This window comes from Carcharodon carcharias, chromosome 10 (assembly GCF_017639515.1).
Source record: "Carcharodon carcharias isolate sCarCar2 chromosome 10, sCarCar2.pri, whole genome shotgun sequence".
In the NCBI taxonomy this organism is placed as follows: domain Eukaryota; kingdom Metazoa; phylum Chordata; class Chondrichthyes; order Lamniformes; family Lamnidae; genus Carcharodon; species Carcharodon carcharias.
In genome coordinates this window covers 60,871,899-60,889,462 of record NC_054476.1, presented here as the reverse complement: position 1 = coordinate 60,889,462, position 17,564 = coordinate 60,871,899, and the positions used below count along the sequence as shown (strand labels likewise).

The window sequence follows — 17,564 nt, the reverse complement described above, 5'->3', positions numbered from 1 at the left end:
AGACATTTGGCAGATGAAATTTAATACGGAAAAGTGTGAAGAACAAGGAGAGGCAATATGAAATGAAGGGTACAATTCTAAACGGTGTGCAGGAGTAGAGAGACATGGGAATATGCATGCACAAATCAATGGACGTGGCAGGGCAGGTTGAGAAAGTGGTTAAAGAGCTATAAGGGATCCTGAGCTTTATAAATTAAGGTACAGGGTACAAAAACAAGGAAGTTATGATGAACCTTTATAAAACACTGGTTAGGTCTCAACTGCAATATGGTGTCCAATACTCCAATTGTGTTCTGGGCACTGCACTTTAGGAAGAATGCAAAGACATTAGAGAGGGTACAGAAAAGATTTACAAGAATGGTTTCAGGGATGAGGAACTTCAGTTACATGGAAAGATTGGAGAAGTTGGGGTTGTTCTCCTTGGCAAAGATAGAATGGAGAGGACATTTGATAGAAGTGTTCAAAATCATGAGGATTCTGGACAGAGGAGATCTTTTATGTTCTTACAGAAGCGTAACATTAGAAAGATATTGATGGCTTAACCAAATGGACAAAACTGTAGCAAAAGGATTTCAATGGAGGCAAATGTCAGTTCATCCACTTTAGACCCATAAAGGATAGAACAAGATTCTTTCTAAATAGTGTAAAATTAGAAACAGTGAAGGTCCAAAAAAATGATTTCAGGGCCCAGATACATAGATCATTAGAATGTCATAAACAGGTACAGAAGATAATCAAAAAGTCTAATGAAATGTCAGCCCTTCCATCTAGAGAAATATAATTCAAAGGGGTGGAGGTCATGCTTCAGCTATTCAAAACCCTGGTTAGACCACATCTACAGTACTATGAGCAGGTCTGGGGACCACACTGTTGGAAGGATGCATTTGCCTCGCAGGGAATGTAGCATAGATTTACCAGAATGATGCCTGGACTCCAAGAGTTAAATTGCAAGGAGTGGTTACACAAACTAGGGTTGTATTCCCTGAATTAAGACTATTAAGGGGTGATCAGTATTTTCAAAATATTAAGGTTAGACATAGGAAAATTATTTCTTCTGGTTGGAGGGACTAGGACAAAGGAACATAGTCTAAAAATTAGAGGCAGAGCTTTCAGGAGTGAAATTAGGAAATCCTTTTACACACAAATGGTGGTGAAAGTTTGGAACTCTCTTCAGCAAATGGCAAATATTGCTAGATCAATTATTCATTTTAAATTTTAGACTGATACATTTATGTTAACTAAAGGTTTTAAGGGTTAGGGGGAAAGGTGAGTTTATGGAGTGAAGTCGCGGTTTACTATTATCAGAGCTGGTAATCGACCTGAAACGTTAACTTTGTTTCTCTCTCCATGGATGCTGCCTGACGTGCTGGACAGAATTTTTCCAATGGCAGGATTTCTTACCCTGCCACCGGAGAAGCTGGTGGGGAACACACCCCTGCCAAGCAGGATTGCCCTGCAGCCATTTAACATTGAATGGAGTCAGGCCTTCCATCTCTCATATGGGCAGAGATCTTCAGGCCAATCTAATTTGCCAGCAGGCCTGTAATCCCAGAGGCGTCCACTGGGAGCAGTGGCCACTGCTAGGACTACAAGCACTCCTCAGAGTCTAAGTGCCAGAATCCCAGGACACAGGGAAGCCCAGGGTCTCCTGGCAAAGGGGGGAGGGAAGGCCTGGTGGGAGGGGGTGGTGATTTGAAGGGCAGACAGGGAGGCAACACCCATGGAGCCCAGGCTTTGGTGGGATGGGAGGGGGGTGGAAATGCTCACTCTCAAAAGGGGTCCAGTAATGGAAGTGCCCCTCCCCTACCCAAGAATCCAGCAAGGTAACCTTCTGGGCTTCCTCGCTGTTACTGAACCCCTCCTGCTGGCCTCAAATATGAGCCCAGAGCAGGAAGTGACCATTAATTGGGGTGAGAGCAGGTAGGCTGACCTAGGCCTCACCCAACTCAGCACACCATAAAATTATGGGCAGATCAGGGGCAGGAAGGAGGTGGTGTGAAAGCCATCAGAAGAATTTGAGTGTTTGAATATTTTTAAGGCAGAGCTAGATAGATTCTTGATTAACATCAGGGGTAGGCAGAAATGTGGGGTTGAGGTTACATTTGGGTCAGCCAATATTTTATTGAATGGTGGAGCAGGCTCGAGGGGCCAAATGGCCTACTCCTGCTCATAATTCGGATGTTCGTATGTATGTATGTAATTTTACTGACTGCCTGCAAATATGCTGGTGCGGGGCCCATAAAATTCTGCCCACTGAGTATTTCGTTTTGCTGCATATTTCCAGCATCTGTAATGTTTTGGGGCAGAACCATTCCAGATTTGTACTAAGTGAGGTAGCAGAGGTGAAAGTAGTAATTTTACCTGCTGGCCGCAATGGCGGGTTTTCACACCGTATCGCCCCCTTCCCGCCTCATTGTTATGATATGGCAGGTGGTATTTGCCAAGCTGATCAAATTCCAGAGGGAAACTTGACCAAGTTATCACAACGAATTTGCAATTTGTATTTATTACAAGAAGGTTTGTGCACTGAAGTCAGAAGTAAAGAGTCCACTACCACCTTCAGATATTTTAAAGACTAAATTAAAACATTTATTAAAAAAAAACTTAAACACACAAGATGGCTTTTACTTTCACATCTCGTGGGGCCGCCTAACCATTTCCAATGGTATGGGCTAGTTATGTGACTTGCGCTTTTGCAAATTCACTCTTGGCGAGTTCACCACCAAATTGGCTTCTTGCAGTCAATCAAATAGTTCTTTCAGATGTTGCAAATGCTCCTCCGATGTTTGACTGAAAACTACCAAGTCTTCAATATAAACAGCACAATTGCTCAGTCCTGCAATTACTTTGTCAGTCTTTGAAGTGTTGCTGGTGCATACTTCATACCAAATGGCATAACTTCAAACTGATATAGTCCACCTGGCATTACAAAAGCTGATATCTCTTTTGCTCTTTCCAATAACGGTACTTGCCAATATCCTTGCTGTAAGCCAATCTTTGTGATAAACTCTGATTGTCCCACTTTCTCAATACAAACTTCCAGCTGTGGAATATGATATGAATCTGCTTTTCTCACTGCATTTACTTTTCAATAATCCACAGACAGTCTTTGTGTTCCATCTAGTTTCGGCACCATCACAATGAGTGAACTCCAGTTAACTGCAACTAGAGTCTATGATGTAATTCTGAAGCATTAATTCAATTCCTTTTTGCACTTGAGCTATTTTACTGGATTTAATCTATAAGGATATTACCTTATTTAAACTCAATCTCCCATATCTGCATCATGCACAGCTAAATTTGTTTTCTCCAGCTTATTCCCACAAATAGCTTTGTCTGACCACAATAGCTTTTCCAAACTACTTTGACACTTGTCTGGAAGGTAACTCAATATTACATTTAAATTTTTAAGTACCTCCTCATTGTCCAGTTTAATTAGAGGAAAATCAATTTAAGAATCATTCATTTCTATCTCTCTCCTTATCTACCACCACTGATACCTCCTTTTGGTTCTCTTCTCTGTCAAACACTTTTTAGGCATATTTACATGACACACCCTCTGCTTCTTTCTCCTATCTGGAGTATTTATTAAATAATTTACTTCATTCAGTCTCTTTTCAATCCTGTAAGCCCCACTAACCCTTGCCTTTAATGGTTCACCTGACACTGGCAACAGGACTAACACCTTTTCTCTAGCAACAAAACTTGAGCTTTTGCCCTCTTATCTGTTTCTCTTCATCACCTGCTGTGATATTTAAGGACTGTTCCTTAGCTAACTCACATGCTCTGCTCAATCTTTTTCTGAATTTTGACACATAATCCAGAAGAGTATTTCTGAACTTTTACCCACTAGCTTCTCCTGAATCAACTTAAGTGGTCCTCTTACTTCATGACCATAGACTAATTCAAAAGGACTAAACCCTGTCGACTCATTAGGGACATCCCTAACAGCAAATAACAAGAATGGAATCCCTCGATCCCAATTCTGCGGGTAGTCTTGACTTTAAGCTCTCATCATGTTTTTTAAAGTTTGATGCCATCTCTCTAAAGCACCTTGTGATTCAGGATGGTAAGATGATGAATTAAACTGCTTTATCCCCAGGCTGCTCATTACTTCTTTAAACAGCTGTGGCACGAAATTCAAATCTTGATCCGACTGTATTTCTTTTGGTAACCCATATCTTGAAAAGAATTTGGTCAACTCCTCTACAATCCCCTTTGCTGTAATATTTCATAAAGGTATCACTTCTGAAAATCTTGTAGACACATCCATGATTGTCAGCAATTACTACTATCCACTTTTGGTCTTAGCAGGGGCCCTACACAATCAATCAATCAGGACCACGGTACAAGGTTCCTCAAATGCTGGAATCAGAATTAAAGGTGCATGCTTAGTCAATACTTGAGGTTTTCCTGCCACTGTGACATGTTCTACAGAAGCTGACTACATCTTTATGCAGTCCAGTCCGATAAAAATGTTTTTGTATTTTTGCCTGAGTTTTCATATTTCCTAAATGTCCAGCCATTGGAATTTCATGAGCTAACCTTAATATTTCATTTCTGTATCCAGCTGGTATAATTACTTGATGTGTTACACTCTGGAATACATTCTGTCTTTGTTTCCAAATAAGATGTCTGATATAACTGCTTTATTCATGAATCCTTCTGCTGTAACTCTACCAATTTCACTGAGCTAAACACTTCAACCTCACTCCCTTCAACCTTCTCTTCCTAAACAATCTTTTCAAAGATAGATCCAGCTAACTGGATATTAGCATCTATCCCCTGATTTTTAGATTCCTCCTCTTCCTGTTTCAACCTGTGAGTTTGTGATCTTGTTAGTATACCATCTGGAAACAATCCAGGATGCTTTTTCTGCAACATCTCTGTTGAATGCATCTCCACAGGCTGCTCGACTACAGTAGGCATCACCAACATATGTGACCCAGCTATATCATTACCTAGCATAACTGAACCCTTGCAATGGACAATTTTTCAACTACCCCAACAAACACTTTGCCTATTTTCGGCCTACTCTTTAAATTTACCCTGCACAATGGAACAGGTTTAGCATCTCCATGAATTTCAATTATTACCACTCTTTCCTGCAATGCAGCCTCTGGATAATAAATAGCACTATCCCATAACATTAAGGACTGACTAACCCTTGTGTCCCTTTAAATTTTAGTACCTTTGTCTGCTCCACCCTGTACACACAGACTTTTCCTTCACCTTTAATGGTTCACCTGACACTGGCAACAGGACTAACACCTTTTCTCTAGCAACAAAACTTGAGCTTTTGCCCTCTTATCTGTGTTTCTCTTCATCACCTGCTGTGATATTTAAGGACTGTTCCTTAGCTAACTCACATGCTCTGCTCAATCTTTTTCTGAATTTTGACACATAATCCAGAAGAGTATTTCTGAACTTTTACCCACTAGTTTCTCCTGAATCAACTTAAGTGGTCCTCTTACTTCATGACCATAGACTAATTCAAAAGGACTAAACCCTGTCGACTCGTTAGGGACATCCCTAACAGCAAATAACAAGAATGGAATCCCTCGATCCCAATTCTGCGGGTAGTCTTCAAGCATTTCTGTAACCTGCCCTTCAGAACTTCTTTGGGTAAATTATGAACACATTCTCATTTCTTTACCTACCACTGATTCTTCCTGCTCCACCTGTACACAAACCACTGGTTTTCCTCGCCCCTGGATCTCAGAACCCACAATACTCTTATTTCCAGAACTTTTCTGTGTTCCAACTACTGCAATAGGTTTTCCTTGTAACATCCAACCCATTGACTTAGTGTGCCCAACTTTATTACAATGGAAACATTTAAGTCTTCGAGTGTCACTTCTACCCTCAGCACCTTGCCTTCTGGCCTTAGGAGAAATTTCCTGAGAATTTCCAACTGTCCCTTCTCTACCCTGACTACCTGCCTTTCTTTCACCCTTCCACTTTCTATCCTTCTCAGATTTAAAAGGATGACAGAAAAAAAGTTTTCGTTTATGGACTGGCTCATAATTATTAGCTATCTCTGCTGCCTGCCTAGCCACTTTAATCCTCTGTTCTTCCACGTGAATTCTAGCTACCCATGGAAGTGAATCTTTAAATTCTTCCAAAGGAATTACTTCTTGAATAGCTGCATATGTTGTCTTTGCCTTTAATGCATGTATTCACCGGTCAAAATTACTTTGTTTTACTCTCCCAAACCCAATTTAGGTCTGTCCAGGCTGTTTCCTTACATTCCAAAATTTTTGCCTGTATGCCTCAGGAACCAACTCATGTGCACTCAAAATAGCCTTTTTTTACTGCATCATAATCCACAGATACTTCTGACAACGATGCATATACAACATGAGCTCTACCTACTAACCTAGACTTTAAAAGAAATGTCCAGAATTCTTGTGACCACTTCACTTACTTAGCTGTCTTCTCAAACAAAATAAAGAATAACTCTACATCCCTTTCCACAAACAACGGAAGAGCCTACACAAATTTAAACATCTCCCCACTAGGTTTTAGTTTAAAAGTGGTCATTTCACCATCAGAAACTTCCTCAGCATCTGAGGTTTCTTTTTTAAGCTGGGATTCTCTTTTTCTTTCCTTTTCTCTTTCCTCCATTGCTAACTTCTCCATTTCTAATTCCCTTCCCTTTCTTCTTTCTCTCTCCTGCCTTTCTGCAAGCTCCCTTTGAAACGCTCTCTCCTTTTCCTTTGCCTCCAATTCAATTCTTTTCAGTTCCATTGCTTATTCATTTTTAAGCTTCTTCATTTGTAACTAAAGTCTCATTACCTCCAGCTATGACTCACTAATTTCAGGTATCCCTTCCAATTTCAAATGCTGTGTTATTAGTTCAATTATGTCTATTTTCTTCGCCCTGTGGTTAATCATAACTGCAACTTGTCTGCCAATTCTGTTAACTGAGCCTTAGTTATTTTTTGTAAACCAATCAGGGTTAGATCTTCTACTCCCAGAAAAGTCTTAGCAATTGTTAAAGCCATATTTGCAGTCTAACCACTTTAAAATTCCTCAGCACCAACTCCTGAGTTCAATGTTCTTCTTGTACTCATAGCCTTAAGATTCACCAACTCCAAGCCAATCAAGAAAGTTTAAAAATGCTGCAAAGACTCCCCAATTTTTGTTATGATATAGCAGGTGGTATTTGCCAGGCTGACTAAATCCCAGAGGAACTTGGCCAAGCTAGCACACAATTTTGCAATTTGTATTCATTATACAAAGATTTCTGAACTGAAGTCAGAAGAGTCCACTACAACCTTTAGAGATTTTAAAGATTAAATTAAACCATTTATTAAGAAAAGAAAACTTAAACACACAAGATTACAGTTACACTGTTACATTTAATCTTAAAACAGTTCCCACAAGATTTCTACTTAACTAGACTCCCAAATACACACCCCTTTCAGGCATCAGTCCAAATAGATTCTAGAATTATTGAATCTATAAAACATCATTTAACCACAAGCACCCACTGTTGCTATATGGGAGGTATTTCACAGCTTCTTTCTCCCTCTCACTTGACAATGGAACTCGAAAAACTTTTAACAAAACCTTGGTTACTGGAATAGCAAATTTTTCCAGGGTGGCTAGAGGTCTTTTTCACACAGTGCACCTTCCAAGATCTCACACAGCCACCCCCATACCACTTTCCATCTTTCTTTAAATACATTTTCTCTTTTTTGATCTGTAAATGCTATTGTTTTAACCTTTTTTTGATAGTTTCTTTTCCCAGAATACAAAAATCTTTCATGTTGTCATTATGGCCAGCACTCTTGGGAAAAATAAAGTTAATAGCTTTGCCTTATTTATCCTGCAAATTGTAAACATCTTGTCATGTCCCTTTGAAAATCAAATAACCCCTCAACTTATCTTCAAATGCAAATTCTATTCACACTGCATCTTACTTAAGTCGTTCATTTCCATTTCAAAATGCATGTTTTTTTAACACTTAATCCCTTTGATGATTAAAACCTTGCAGTCTGACTGTCTCCAGTTTAATTAAACTAGACATACACACACAACACAGCCCCAACAAGCCTGCTTTAAAGTATCCCACAGCAATAATAGGGTAACAAATGATATTTCCTTTATATCATAAATTATGCAATCATGGGAAACATGCTGGATTGCTGGTGGTAGGATTCTGATTGGCCCTCCACGCTGGTACCTCGCTGCCTCCTCACACCGGGCACCATATTTAAAATGCAGCCACGTGCACACTTCTCAATGCTTGCAGTTCAGGACTGTTCCACTGAAAACAAGGCCCCTAAAGCCAGGAAGATTACAAGCCCTGATTTAGTTTTTTTATATATTAATTCAGGAGATGTGGGCCAGCATTTATTGCCCATCCCAGGTTGCCCTTGAGAAGGTGGTGGTGAGCTGCCTTCTTGAATCGTTGCTGTCCATGTGGTATGGGTACACCCACAGTGCTGTTAGGGAGGGAGTTCCAGGATTTTGGCCCAGTGACAGTCAAGGAACAGGGATACATTTCCAAATCAAGATGGTAAGTGGCTTGGAGGGGAACTTCCAGATGGTGGTGTTCCCATCTATCTGCTGCCCTTGTCCTTCTAGATGGTAGTGATTGTGGGTTTGGAAGGTGCTATCTAAGGAGCCTTGGTGAGTTCCTATAGTATTTCTTGTAGATGGTAGACATTACTGCTGCTGTCCGTCGGTGGTGGAGGGACTGAAGGTTTGTGGATGTGGTGCCAATCAAGCAGGCTGCTTTGTCCAGGACAGTGTCAAATTTCTTGAATGTGGTGGGAGGTGCACTCATCCATGCAAGTGGGGAGTATTCCATCACACTCTTGACTTGTGCCTTGTGGATGGTGGACAGGCTTTGGGGAGTCAGGTGGTGAGTTACTCGTCGCAGGATTCCTAGCCTCTTATATGATCTTGTAGCCATAGTATTTATACAGCTAGTCCAGTTCAGTTTCTGATCAATGATGTTGATTGTGGAGGATTCAGCGATGGTAATGTCATTGAACGTCAATGTGCGATGGTTAGATTCTCTCTTATTGGAGATGGTCATTGCCTGGCACTTGTGTGGTGCAAATATTACTTCCCACTTGTCAGCCCAAGCCTAGATATTGTCCAGGACTTGCTGCATTTGGACATGGACTGCTTCAATATTTGAGGAGTCACAAATATTGCTGAACATTGTGCAATCATCAGCAGACATCCCCACTTCTGGCCTTATAATGGAAGGAATGTCATTGATGAAGCAGCTGAAGATGGTTGGGCCAAGAATACTACCCTGAGGAACTCTTGTAGTGATGTCCTGGAGCTGAGGTGACTGACCTCCAACAACCACAACCATCTTCCTCTACGCTAGGTATGACTCCGTTGGAGAGATTTCCCCGATTCCCATTGACTCTAGTTTTGCTAGGGCTCCTTGATGCCACACTCAGTCAAACGTGGCCTTGACGTCAAGGGCAGTCACTCTCAACCCACCTTGGGAATCCAGCTCTTTTGTCCAAGTTTGAACCAAGGCTGTAGTGAGGTCATAGGAGCTGAGTGGCCCTGGCGGAAACCAAACTGGGCGTCAGTGAGCAGGTATTTGTTAAGCAAGTGCTGCTTGATAGCACTGTTGATGACTCCTTCCATTACTTTATTGATAATCGAGAGTAGGCTGACGGGGCGATAATTGGCCAGGTTTGATTTGTCCTGCTTGTTGTCTACATACCTGAGCAGCCCTGGATCCTCCAGGTTTCCACCCTCCAGAGGATGCCCACCAAAGTCATCACAGAGTGCAGGCTGCATCCACCTCCACTATGGATGTCGGGGGAGTACCATGGTATAGCAGCAGGGTTAGGAAGATGAAGAAGATGTTGTTGAACAGCCTGGGTGTTAATCACATGTATATAATGTTCACTATTGTAAATAAACTCCCAAGAATGTCTCCTTGCCTATGGCTCCTTGTTTTGATGAGCAGTGTTTGTGTCATTCAGATGTGAAACCTTGGTTCTTGCACAAGATAAAGGCAGACGTCTCAGTTAAGGGCCTCTTCCCTGTGCTTTGTGCAGCCTTCAGACCAAAGTGATGGTCCAGCTTCACACTCACTGGATACATAACTGTGCCTGCACCTCAATGGTGCTTGTCATTGCTGCCAGAATGTCGTGAGCAGTTGTCACAGAGTTCCATCATTCCCTTTGTGTTCTCTCAGCACCTCTGAGGTGGGGCTGAGTCCCCATCTCTTCAGCATCTGTGACCACTGATGATGGGACTGGTGCTGAAGGCTGACAAAGGATCAGGTGCACTTAAAGTTTCACGGCTGTGTCCCCATGATATGACCCTGATCACAGAGTGCAAGCGAACTGCCCTCGGGCAGATAGGAGTCAGACATTCACAGATGCTACGTGAAGATCTATGGAGTCTCCTCACTGCATGTCGTCATCACCTTCCTGAAATCTAGCAACTATTAGGGTCTTCACTGTGTCTCCATGACATGAGCCTGAGCACTGAGGCCATCAGCACAGGAGTCAAATATTTAGAAGTGCAATGTGAGGATGTCAGGACTATTCTCACTTCAACTCGTCATCATCCTCCACAAATCGTGCAGCAATGAGGGACTCCTGAGCTCACCTGCCTCATCTCCAGTGCAATGGCCTCAACGCTGGCATCACCTTCGAAGTCCTGCCCGTCGGAGATGTGCAGCTCTTCCATCTCCTCCTCAGCCAGGTCCTCTCCCGTTGCAGCACCAGGTTGTGTGGCACACAGGAAGCGATGATGATGCACAATTCCCTCTGGGTACTGTATTGCAGTGCTCCACCAGACCTGTCGAGGAACCAGAGCCTCATTTTCAAAATGGCTATCGTTTGCTCCACCAAAGTCTGGGTCGCATCATGAGCCTCATTATACTGTCACTCTCTGTTGTAGCCAGAGGCTGCCGCATGGGCGTCATCAGCCACCTACACTTTGTGGGTACCCCTTGTCCCAAAGGAGCAAATCCTGCAGCCTCTCTGGACCCTAGAAGATGTCAGGGACCTGAGACCTGCTCAGGATGTAGGATTCATGGATGTTCCCTGGGAATCATGTGCAGACCTGTAGGATGTGTTTGTGGTGGTCACACAGCAGCTGAACATTCAGTGAACGGAAGCCCTTGTGGTTGACGTAGTTGACTGCTTGTTGCCAGTCAGCTGTAGAAATGACAAGAGCCATCTATAGATACTGGGTGCAGCAAGGCATCTACAAGCAAAGGCTCGCTGTGGATCTTCAGCTACGTGTGCAGCAGACCCTGCAGCCCCTTCATCTTGAGGGAGGTGCTCCTCCCTTTCCCAAGCCAGGCACCTCCATCACACTCTTCTTCTTTTCTACTCCCTGTAAGCCATGAGGCATACTGTTCAATCACCAGGCTCCATGATCCTGATGTTCTCCTCCTGCAGGATTAAGGAAAGAGATACGTGGGTTAGCATACGTGTCATAAGAACTGCTGTTGGTTAAGTGTGAAGGCCCCTTCACACATGCAGGAGAGTACTGGCCACCATTTGGATGGCCAGTATGTAATGTGCTTCATGGCTGCCCGAAACCCCACTCACCTCCGTCCCACTCCACCTGACTGTTTGGTGGCAGCTTTGCCCATTGGACTGCATGCTGTGATCTCAGCTCAGGTGCAGGTATTCTCCTAACCCACACTGCAAGACTGCGCATTTAGCTTGAACTATAATGGATACTGGTCCAAGGGCTGTGAGCGCCCCCACCAGTGGCTGCTCTATGGCCACTTTTCACAAGGGGATTGTCCAACTTCTCCAGTCATCCAATTGTTCTGTTGCCCCCCTATTAATTTAATTTGCTCTCTGCACCTGAGGGGTGAAAAGTTCTGGAGCATTTGGTGGCACCTTCATGCTTTTGCATTGCTTGAGTGGGCAGAAAAGCTTCAGAGGCCCAACTCCAAGCATGTCAATAGAGCTGCTGCTGAACCGTCTCAGCTGTGGAAGAATGCTCACTTCTGACAAGTTTTTACAAGTGCATTGCTGTTTCCCTCACCCTACCTCCCCCGTCCCCACACCCACTCGGAATGTGCTTCTGTACTTCCTTCAGTCTGTGCTGCCTTGCCCTTACACCCACCCCACCCCCGGCCTGACCCACACTGGGGGCCCTTGCCCCAGCGCTGGACTGAAAGCCAGCCAGGAGAAAGCCAGAAGTGCCGAGTGGATAATCCATCTTGGCCACCTCTGGAGGGCCCCAGAATCACAGATGCCAGTCTTCAGCCAATTTGATTCACTCCACGTGACATCAAGAAACAACTGAAGGCATTGGATACTGCAAAGTCTATGGGCCCTGATAACATTTTAGCAATAGTAGTGAAGACTTGTGCTCCAGAACTTGCCACGCCCCTAGCCAAACTGTTTCAGTACAGCCACAAATCTGGGATCTACCCAGGAATGTGGAAAATTGCCAAGGTATGTCCTGTACACAAAACGCAGGACAAATCCAACCTGGCCAATTACCGCCCCATCAGCTACTCTCGAACACCAGCAAAGTAATAGAAGGTGTTGTGCTATCAAACAGCACTTACTCAGGAATAACCTGCTCACTGATACTCAGTTTGGTTTCTGTCAGGGCCACTCAGCTCTTGACTTCATTACAGCCTTAGTCCAAACATGGACAAAAGAACTGAACTCCAGAGGTGAGGTGACAGTGACTGCCCTTAACATCAAACGGCATTTGACTGATTATGGCATCAAGGAGTCCTATCAAAACTGGAGTCAATGGGAATCAGGAGAAAAATTCTCCACTGGTTGGAGGCATACCTAGTATAAAGGACGATAGTTGTGGTTGTTCGAGGTGAATCACCTCAGTCCCAGGACATTACTGAAGGAGTTCCACAGAGTAGTTTCCTAGTTCCAATCATCTTCAGCTGTTTCATCAATGATCTTCCTTCCATTGTAAGGTCAGAAGTGGAGATGCTCACTGATGATTGCACAATGTTTAGCACCATTCGCGACTCTTCAGATACTGAAGCAGTCTGTGCCCATACACTGCAAGACCTGGACAACGTTCAGGCTTGGGCTGATAACTGGCAAGTAACATTCATGTCACACAAGTTCCAGGCAATGACCATCTCCAACAAGAGAGAATCTAACCATCGCCCCTTGACACTCAATGGCATTACCATTGCTGAAAGCCCCATTATCAACATCCTGGGGGTTACCATTGACTAGAAACTGAACTGGGCCAGCCATATAAATATTGTGGCTACAAGAGCAAGTCAGAGGCTAGGAGTCCTGCAGTGAGTAACTCACCTCCTGACTCCCCAAAGCCTGTCCACCATCCACAAGGCACAAGTCAGGAGTGTGATGGAATGCTTTCCACTTGCCTGGATAACTGCAGTTCCAACAACACTCAAGAAGCTTGACACCATGCAGGACAAAGCAGCCCACTTGATTGGCACCCCATCCACCAACTTAAACATCCACTCTCTCCACCACCAATGCATAGTGGCAGCAGTATGTACCATCTACATGAAGCGCTGCAGCAACTCACCAAGGCTCCTTCAATAGAACTTTCCAAACCCGCAACATCTAACACCTAGAAGGTCAAGGGTAAAAGATGCATAGTAACATCACCGGCTGCAAGTTTCCCTCCAAGTCACACACCATCCTGACTAGAAACTATATCACCGTTCCTCCACTGTGGCTGAGCCAAAATCCTGGAACTCCTTCCTTAACAGCACTGAGGGTGTACCTACATCACATGTGCCACAGCTGTTCAAGAATGCTTCTCACCACCACTTTCTCAAGGGCAATTAGGGATTGGCAATAAAAAAAAACACTGGCCTAGCCAGCAAGGTCCACATCCTGTGAAAGAATTTTAAAAAAGCTGCTGCATCTTCTAAGGTAATGTCATGTGGATGAGACATTAAATTAATGTACCAATGGTACACTTGAAAGCAGATCAGGAAACAGGTGCCAACATTTTGCCCCCAGCATCTAAAACAGACTGATCTTTTTCTTTAATGGAATGTTGCTTGCAAAACTACATGAAAGCAATTATTGTACTTCAAAGTAATGAACTGCATACGGAATGTAGAGAGATATATAAAAGCAAGCCATTGTTTCTCATTAAGCATATTCTGTTTCATACTGCCAATATGGTAATCTATTTTTGCTCACCTCCTTCTGGAATGTGCCTTTTCAAAGCAGGTCTGGAAAGGTGCAGCGGTTTATGTCGAGCTTCATCCTGAGTAGCTCTGTGACACAGGACTCTGTGCTCCATGGGCTGCTCCCAGGGGGACACGCTGAGATAAAAGTCAACTGTTGCTGGAGGATCATTAAACTCAATAAAAGACACTCTTTGCTGTGCCCGAAACTTGCTGGTCTTCCAGTGCAAACAGATGTCCTCGACCAAGTGTTGCAGACTGGCATGTACCAAGGTCCAGGACTATGTGCTGAGGGGCACATTAAAGCTTGGGGCAGCCAAGCAGGGACACAATGGGGAAAGGTCGCTGTTAGGGCCTTTCGGCCATAGTACACCGAGAGGCTGGAAAATTTGTAGGACCCCTCGGGTTGTATGCCTTAGTTGAATACGAATACAAGCATTGAAATTGTACGGAGGCACCTGAGAGAGGAACATGCTGTGTGAAAGAAAGTTGAATTCTATTGCACTTTTTGTAATTTTTCAACTTGAAATGTCTTGCTCCCAAGCTGCATTCCTGACATGAAATATGTATTGAAAATACCAAAAGAATTACAATTGTACAGGGGCACCTAAGAGTGGAACACGCTGCATGGAGACAAGTCGAGTATTATGGCACTTCCTGTAGTTTTCAAGTTGAAATGTTTTCTAATGTACTTTTACAAATTTTACGAATGAAGTATATCTGTGGGGAAAAAACAAACACTAAATGAACCCCAATTTCTTTAAAAGCGGACTGTCTCATTAAAATATCAACAAGTTCAAAAGGAATTTAATCAACATTCTTCTGTTGATTTTTCAGCACTCTGGTCTTGAAGCAGGCTGACCCTGGGATGATTCTGAAACCAAGGGGGAGCTGGAGTCACATCGAATAGTGCAAGAGAGGAAGCTCCAATGTAATGGAGATGGATTGGCATAAATGTTTGGGACACATGGTGCCGGCTGGGGAGTGATAATCGATTTTGATGGTGGTGCCAGGGAACTGGAGTCGTATTCGTGAGCGTCTGGATTCAGCGCTGCGAGTCAAGGGTTTTCCGGCCCCGCCCACCGCCGAGGTCGTCCGGTCCCGTCGAAAGTCAATGGGCCGCCGAACCTTCCGCCGCCAAGGGAGCCGGAAAATCCTGCGAGTGGCTCCAAAAGATTTGCTTATGGGTCTAACTCACCAAACAAACACTACCGAGGCAATTTGGCCGCAACCTCAATGGAGTGAGCTTCAGATGAAAGCTTTGATGGAAGGATCAGCCCCCTAAACGGTTCGAAAGATCAGGTTGAACCAATGCCTGCAGACGAGGGCTGTGGTACAGCCACTTGATTGGTGCAAAAACTCTGCTGATCTCCTAGGTTACAGCATCGTATTAATGGTTAATTTTTGTAGGATGTTCCTGGGCGGGCTGGAGGTATAAGATGAACAGCTAAAGCAAAGAGGGCAGGTAGAGGGGAGAGAAGAACTGAGAAGGAAAGGAGAGATAGAGAAAGGACAGAATGGGGAAAGGAGGAGAGAAGGGAGAAGAAGACGGGGGGTGTGAGAAAATATTAGCTCTTTACACTTGGGAAGAGATTCAGAAGCACAATAGCAAAACGGACAAGTGGCTTGTGATTGATAGGAAAGTGTATAACGTGACTAACTGGGCCCTAAAGCACCCCGGAGGGATACGGGTTATCAGTCACTTTGCCGGAGAGGATGCCACGGTAAGGAGATCACCTTTAAACAAAAGTAAATCAAGCAGATCGCTTGCATTAGCTCCGAGATGCTGCATGCATATAAAGTCAGAATGCATTCCAGTGATCGAGGGGTGCATTTTTTGTACTCTGTTACTGTTCGTTCGTGAGTCGCTAATTCATCGTTGTGACATTTGAGTCTGAGAATATTCATCGATATTCCTTTTCAGAATTGACACAGAACATTTTCACGGAACATTTTTTTTTCCGGCGCAGATTGTCTTGCTGTTCTTAAAAATCTTTAATTAAGGTACGGAAGAAAGCAGAGTTTCGTGGCAGAAAACCAAGGTTACTCGAGTTCAGGGATCCGGAGTTACTATCGGTCAGATACATCGCTCCTGAAGGAAACACCACATGGGCAGTTCTGGGCGAGGTCTACGTCTGAATTACTAAATTGCTAGTGGTGCTGGAGAAAATTAGTGAAGTATAATTTTTCCGAGTCGGTCCTAGGGAGACCAGTTTATTTTAAATAAGGATTAAGCATAATTACATAGGTCATTGGTCGTGGTTTTCACAAAAAAGTGGATGAATTGGTGAATTACAATTTCCAAAATACTTATACTAATCATAGCAAATCCAGTAATGCAAATTAATAAATAATTCATTCAATCACCATAAATTGGCAGCATTATCAATGAATGCTGCTGTCTCCAAAATGTTGCTGCTTGGAATCCCAGTTAACAATAACAAAACTTAATTCTTTTGGTCACTATAATATATTAATTCTGAGAAGTACTACTTAACTGGTCTGCAATTCAAATTTGTTTTAGTGCTACAATACATTAACATAATTATAGCTTTCCAGGGATGTGGTACTGCTAATAATCAATATTCATTCAGAATCAATTGCAAATAACCAGGACTTTTTCCCATTTTCTCCAATTCTTGTTCCTCTCCTGAAAGTGCTGACCTTTTATGGGTCACAATTCCAATGATGCTTGTCAAGTCGCCATTATTTACATGAACCTAGACTTAGACCTATGAGTTTTACAGAGCTGTTCATTTGTGGGGGACAATACATTGAGTGCAATGTAAAACTGAAGCAGCCTGTGCCTGCATGAAGAAAGGTCTGGATAACACTCATTTTTGGGCCAAGTGCTAGGCAATGAGCATCTCCAACAAGAGAAAGTCCAACCGCTTCCCCTTGACATTCAGTGGTATTACCATTGCTAGTTCCCCCATCATCAATATCCTGGAGGTTACCACTGACCAAAAATTTAACTGGACCAGCCATACAAATACTGTGGCTACAAGAGCAAATCAGAAGCTGAGAATTGTGTGGTGACTCCCCAAAGCCTGCCCACCCATCTACAAGGCAAAAGTCAGGAGTGTGATGGAATTCTCTTCACTTGCCTGGATGATTGCAGCTCCAACAACACTCAAGAAGCTTGACACCATCCAGAAGCTTGCTTAGTAGACACCTCAGCCTGCCACAAATATTCACTTGCTGCACTACTGGTGCACTGTGTCTGCAAAGTGTTTCATTGCTAGCAATGCTCACATCCTGTAAGTGAATAAAATAATGGATTCTCTAGCATGTGGTGCTGGACATTAATCTAGAACCCTTTGTTGTCTGGTTTGAATTCAATTGAATCTTTGGTGTAGTATTACACCTAGTGACCAGTGATGTTTGGTTGAATAATCCCATGATGCAATGCACAAAAGGGTGAGCGATTTGAAATAGCAAT

General features: G+C 43.3%; 1 protein-coding gene across 1 annotated transcript in view; it reads left to right on the top strand.

Annotated features, from left to right (window-relative positions):
• Nucleotides 1-15,536: 15,536 nt before the first annotated feature.
• fads2 (fatty acid desaturase 2) overlaps nucleotides 15,537-17,564 on the top strand; it is a 71,810-nt gene continuing 69,782 nt past the window's right edge. Inside the window, exon 1 of the mRNA XM_041197789.1 lies at nucleotides 15,537-15,846. Within this exon, the coding sequence (XP_041053723.1) occupies nucleotides 15,640-15,846 (207 nt within the window). The 5' untranslated portion in view covers nucleotides 15,537-15,639. The remainder of the gene's footprint in view (nucleotides 15,847-17,564) is intronic.